At 32.4% G+C, this 6,786-nt stretch overlaps 1 protein-coding gene across 1 annotated transcript; it reads right to left on the reverse strand.

The window, feature by feature from the left end:
- Positions 1-5,271: 5,271 nt before the first annotated feature.
- Positions 5,272-6,213, reverse strand: LOC120619764 (olfactory receptor 8K3). The gene has a single exon (XM_039884584.1). The coding sequence runs from the start codon at positions 6,211-6,213 to the stop codon at positions 5,272-5,274; it is 942 nt and encodes a 313-aa protein (XP_039740518.1).
- Positions 6,214-6,786: the final 573 nt, after the last annotated feature.

A 6,786-nucleotide genomic window follows, 5' to 3' on the forward strand; every position in this document is an offset into this window, starting at 1 on the left:
CAAATTCTTTGGCCTATTCTAATTTCTTTGCCCTTTTATGTACATTTTAGAGTCAGCTTGCAGATTATCTCATTCATTTAAATGTTGTACATCTTAATAATATTGTGTCTTCCAATCCATGAGCAAAATATAGCTCACCATTTACACATCTTCAATTTATCTCATCAGTTCAACATCTTGATCTCGTGCATATTTTGTTAGATTTATAAATATTTCATGTTTTTTGGTTTTATTGCAATAAATATATATTTAAACTTCCAATTATTTATTGTGTATATACAAAATTCAGTAGAATGCTATATGTTGCCCTTGCATATTGTGACTTTGCCATATTCAATTATTAGTTCTTTTGCAGATTGATTTTCTGTATAAACAATTATGTAATCTTCAAATAGAGATATACAACTTGGGAATGTTTATTAACCCCATGAAAATAAACTGCTAATCAACCATAAAGCTTGTCATTGAAAGAGTTCCCGAAAATCAGAGGTGTTAGTGAAGATTGAGTAGGGTTCTGGATTTCCACCTCTACTCAGAAGTCATAGGTAGTTCCCTTTTTTCCCTGCTAGAGCATTGTCAAATAAAGCAAGTTAAAATGATGATATAAAATAACATCCAATGTCTTATAATACAAAAACATTCACGTTTATACTATGTGAAAAAAACTAGACACAAAGATCCAACTATTGAGTGGTTATATTTATATGCAATGCCCGGATGGGTGAATTCATAGAGACAGGAAAGAAATTTTTGGTTCTCTGAAGCTGGGGATTGAGGGTGTTAACAAGAAGACTAACTGCTAATAAAAATATTAAAATATTCTAAAATTGTGGTGTTGGTTGCACAACTCTGAATATATCTTAATCTTTAAATTGAACACTTATAATAAGTAAATTATATAGTTTATGAATTATATCTCAATAGTAACTGCTATAAAAATAAAAAAAAAATTAAATTAACAACTAGGGACGATTTATGTGACTATTACCAGATCTGAAATCAAGAGGTTAATCTAGGTATAATACACTCTGCAAGATATAGAGACTATTTTTATTTAATAGGTATTAAATTCTTTATGGCCAGACAAAATACATGAAAATTTAATGATTTTGTAAAAAAAAAAAAAAAAAACTTGAAAGAAATCTTTGTTCTATTGTTCTATTCCTAAATCAATTATTTTGAAAATAAGTACATAATTTCTATAGAATTAAAGTTGGCTGTGATGGCTAAGAAATAATTTCATAAAGAGGTAAGTTTTAAAAATATCAACAGTTTTTATGACAAAATATAAACTAAATTTTTGCTTTGTCTGCTCTCTGGTTGATTGATTTCTGTTAACCTGAGTTATAAATAAATATATTGAGCTATGAATTATATAAGTAGACAGATGCATTGGATCATATATTTTGCTATTATTTCGTGTTTAATGCCATGCAAGTTTGTGAGGATTTAAAGACTATCATACAAAATATTTTAATTCTTATTATCAAAGAGCTAATAAAGGTAAGATTTACTATAAGTACAATGTAAACTTCTGTTCACATATGACACAGCAAAGAATGGGCCTTTGTAAAGGGCATACCTTTCCCAGTTCCAGGGTGTGCCACTCACATACTAGACATTAGAATATAGCTCCTCCTGTTACGTGACTTCTGAGACCTCTTTACCTCCATAGCATTCCTATTCAGCTCTCCAGTGGTTATTCTTTCTCCAAGGAATCTTTGTTTCCTCTCTCTCTGTCTCTGTCCCTGTCCCTGTCTCTGACTCTCTCTCTGTCTCTCTCTCTCTCTCTCTATATATATACACATATATGTACAAATTTGTCATTTCCTATACTCTCCATCTTTTCTAATGGTTCTTTTCTCTACTTAAAATACCATATGCAGATGCAATTTGACACGGGAATATTATGATTCTTGTGAATCATTAAGAACTAAATGAATCACAGATCATTTCTTATTCTAAAGATAACATTTAACTTTCATACTCATACTTCTCAATTAGTATTATCTCTTGTATTTCGGGAGCTCTTTCAATGACAAACTATATGTTGATTAGTGAATTTTCTCCTCATGGGTTGATATATATTCCTGAGATGAATGTTATTTCTTTTATTTGTCTAATTACTGCGATGGGCAGCTTTTGCATGTTTACGTGAATAAGGACAATACTAAATAAGTCGTGTATGTTTAGGGAGGGATTTCTCATATCTTAGTCTATCTGAATAGAACACCTTAAAATAACATGGTGCCCAAGCTTCACAACTGCGTGTGGTACTCTGCCTTTCCTCCTTGTATCATTTAGGAATACTTTTCCCATGCATATAATGTCATTAAATAAACACTGAGTCAAGGAAGAGGGCTTAGTTTAAAATAATAAATGATCACACGTTAGTTCTCACAGTATTTATTGCTTCAGTAGGTCAATAATATCAAAGTCAATATATTCTCTTGCCCTTCAATTAATTTCCCAAATGGATAAAACACACATTAAAAGGTTCTTTGAAGTTTGGGAAGCAGAAAGTAATGGAAAATAAACATTCCCCTCCCAGACGTTTTCTCTTTGGGGAGAAAGAATACTTTTTTCTTGTATTGTTCTCTTGTAGAATTCCTCCTACAAATCATTAAAAATAGACATCTGGCTTTTTTTGGGAATTTTGCTTTGCCTCAATCTTCATTTCTCAAAGGTAGCTGAATTCCTTAGAACAGAAATCATTTCTTAAAATGGGAATCTTCTTATTTATCTACTTTTCAGCATGTTTCTGGCAACCTTACGTTAATTCTTGCCCTTCTTCTGATTTATTACAGATCCACTCAGATTATGTCACGTCTTCACTTTGCTTTGGCTTTCTAGTTGAGCAAAATTACTCATTAAAAAGGGCCTGATCATTTTATGTTTCTGTGAGCCAATTTATTTATTTTTAATAAACTAAGTATATCTTTCTTAAATTCTTTTTCTTTTTGATGCCAGACATGGCTTTAACTGGTTTTTAAGCCTTTCTGCTCTTTCTCCTCTTCTAATTTAACATCTTTTAAAGTTTTACCATTTGTCATTTCTAGAATGACATCAGTGAAGTATAAAAATGACATTAAGAAATAATTTAGGGTACTTGTGAAGAGCATGAAGTCTTGAGTATGAACCTCACCACTTGGCTTTTAAACCTGGTTCTAATATTTCATACTTTAGTGGACTCTGACAATTTACCTAATCTCTCTGAATCATCATTTTGAAATCTATAAAATAGGCATTTTAACAGAGATTATCTCATAGAGCTGTTGTGATAACTAAATTTTTCAAGACATGAAGCAGGCTCAAAGTATGAGATATTATTACCTAGTAGTCTTTATTACCATTTTAAAATTTTGTTTTAACAGCAACATTTCGATAATATTTATGTTCATGTGACACTGTATCATGCACTTTTGTATTTAAGACTTTATTTTTTAGAAAAATTTTGTTCACAGAAAAATTAAGAAGGTACAGAGATTTCCTGCATATTCTCTGCCCTCACACATGCAAAGTCTCCCCCATCCATTAATGACAAGCTCCGCTAGAATAGTACATTTGTTACAATCAATGAACATACATCGGCACATCTTTTTCACCCAAACTGCATACTTTACATTAGGATTTGCTCTTGGTGTTGCACATTCTATATATTTGAACAAGTATATAATGGCTTGTATCCACAATTTTAGTTTCATACAAAGTATTTTTACTACTCTGAATATCCTCCATGCTCCTTCTATTCATTTTTCTCTATGCCCTAACCCCTGGCAACCATAAATCTTTTCACTGTCTCCATAGTTTTGTCTTTTTCAGAATGACTTATAGTTGGAATCATATAGTAGGTAGACTTTTAAGATTGGTTTCTTTCACTTAGAAACATGCATTTAGGGTTCCATGATATCATTTTATATTGATAGCTTGATAGCTTATTTCTTTTTAGTGCTGAATAATATTCTATTGTCTAGATCTACCACAGTTTATTTACCTATATATCTACTGAAGGCGTTTTGGTTGCTTCGTATCATGCACTTTTTAAATGTCATTCCAATGAAGTGTTTTATTAAATATTTATTAGCTAAACAGAATTTTATTGCATCATGGCAAACAAAGCAAATATTGTAGACTAATAGTTTCAATAAAATCCCAGAAATATTCAGAAGAAAAAAAACAAGCAAAAGGAAAATAAAAATGAAAGTAAGCACATGGGAAAATGTGGAGAGCAACACGGATCAGCTGTGTACAAAAGGCTAGATAACTATGTCTTCGTCATGTGTCAGGCTTCACTTACATTAGAAATATGACATTGTGCAAACAACAGATTATTTCCCTTTGCTTCCCACAATAGGATAATCAACCAATGCAGTTAAACAAAGAAAGACAATTAAAACACAGTAAATAATCAACGTTGATCAAAAATTGGGAAACATATAAGAATACAAAAACAACTAGAACATAACTTTTAAACATAATTACGTTTTTTTTTTTCAGAGAGATAAAGAAATATTATAAGCTCTTCAAAACCAAACGAGCAGTTATTAAGAACCACTTGGGAGAAAAAAACAGTACAAACCTGGGAGCTTCTGGGTAACCTCAAAGATTTATCTTAATTTCTATCCTTTGATATCAATAAAATGGATTGATTAAGACAAAATCAGGTGCCAATCAGAACCTAGGGATTGCTGAATTACAAAGTATATTCAGTTAATAGACTCATATATGGAGGAGAGGCAATGAGAGGAAAAACTGGGATCCCAATGTTTGGAAGAGGGGTATTTGAGCAAAGAAATATGACTGAGTACTTCAAATTGTCAGATGTCAAAGACACACCATTATTAAATATAATTCTAAAACATACCAGGACAATCTGGCTGGGAGAAAGTGGTAAAGGTTAAAGAAGTACATATTAGTAGTTGATAGATGGCCACAGGGATGGGGAGCACAGCATAGGGAATGCAGTCAGCAGTATGCAATGGCTAGGAGGAGAGCCAGAGAGAAAGAGCAATCAGGGGATCGTTTCATAAACTATATAAATGTCTAACTGATGTACTGGATACTTGAAACTAATAATAAAATTAAATTAAAACATACCAGGGAAGAGTATGAAGGCTAAAACCAAAGGAAAGAAAAGAGCTCTCCCTCTCTCTCTCTCTCTCTCTCTCTCTCTTTCTCTCTCTCTTATTTGTGCTTGCTATTTCTTGAGGCACATAGAGCAAAATTTAAAGTCCATAACCTAGTTTATAGGAATTATATTGTATGTAAACTTTAAGAAAAAAGATTATATAGTTTTTTCCATACCCTTTGTAGTGCACATTTTACATCTTTGTTCCTCAAGCTATAGATCAAGGGATTCAACATGGGGATGACAAGAGTGTAAAATATAGAAGCCACTTTATCACTGTCAAAGGAATGACTGGACTTAGGTTGCACATACATAAATATCAAAGTCCCATAGAATACTATGACTACAGTCAGGTGGGATCCACAGGTAGAAAAAGCCTTGTGTCTACCCTCGGCGGAGTTCATCCTAAGAATGGACCCAAGTATGAGCAGGTAAGACACAAGAACTATCAGAAGAGATGAAATTAAATCAAAACCAGCTAAAATCAGAATAATCGTTTCAATTTCATGTGTATCTGAGCAGAGCAAAGATAACAACGGGATACTGTCACAGTAGAAATGACTGATGACATTGTAGCCACAGAAAGATAAATTGAAAATCTTTATAGTGACTAGAAGAGAAACAAATGTGCTGTAGAGATAGGGGATTGTCACCAGCAGCTGACATATTCTTTGTGACATGATGACTGGATAGAGCAGAGGGTTACAGATAGCCACATAACGGTCATAAGACATTGCCGATAAAATAAAAATTTCACTAACAATAAACACAAGAAAGAAAGCTAGTTGTATAGCACAAAAATAATAGGAGATTGTATTTCGAGCTACAACAAAATTTACTAACATTTTGGGTCCTACAGTTGTTGAATAACCAAGATCAGTGAAAGCCAGGTGCCTGAGAAAGAAGTACATGGGCGTTTGTAGACTGGAGTCCACCTTGGTGAGGATGATCATGCCCAAGTTGCCCACCACTGAGATCATATAGATGATGAGGAAGAGCCCAAATAATGGAGCATGCAGCTCAGGGTGGTTTGTAATCCCCATGAGAACGAATTCATTCAACAACGTTAGATTTTGTGTTTCCATGAAGGTTTATCAAGAAACCTGTCTAGAAAGAGACAGCAATACAGTCAATAGATTTTATGTATTATTACCTGGGATAGTTTTAGTATGCAAAAATAGTATAAATAAGATACACTCAAACTTTCTAATTTAGGATATATGAAAATAAACTCATCTCCCACAAATAATAATATACATAAATAGAGATAGAGACAGATATTGTTAGTAATTCTCAATTGGAAGTGATTTTATTAACCAATAAGCATTAGTCAATGTCTAGAAGACATTTTGATTGTCACGACTGGGAGGTAGGGTATTATTAGCATTTATAGTAGTGGTAGTGGTCAGTAATGCTTCTAAATATCCTATAATATCCAATATCCAGTCCAAAATATCAATAGTGCCAAAGTAGAGAAATCAGGATGGTATAGTATAGTTAGAGAGACAACAGATAGATGATGGTAGATGATAGATAGATAGATACATACATAGATACATAGATACATAGATACTTAGATATAGATAGGTATACAGCATATAAATATAGATACATATAAATATATAGATATAGATATAGACATATATACATAGATACAT

Source organism: Pteropus medius, unplaced genomic scaffold, assembly GCF_902729225.1.
Source record: "Pteropus medius unplaced genomic scaffold, Ma_sr-lr_union100, whole genome shotgun sequence".
Taxonomy (NCBI): Eukaryota; Metazoa; Chordata; class Mammalia; order Chiroptera; family Pteropodidae; genus Pteropus; species Pteropus medius.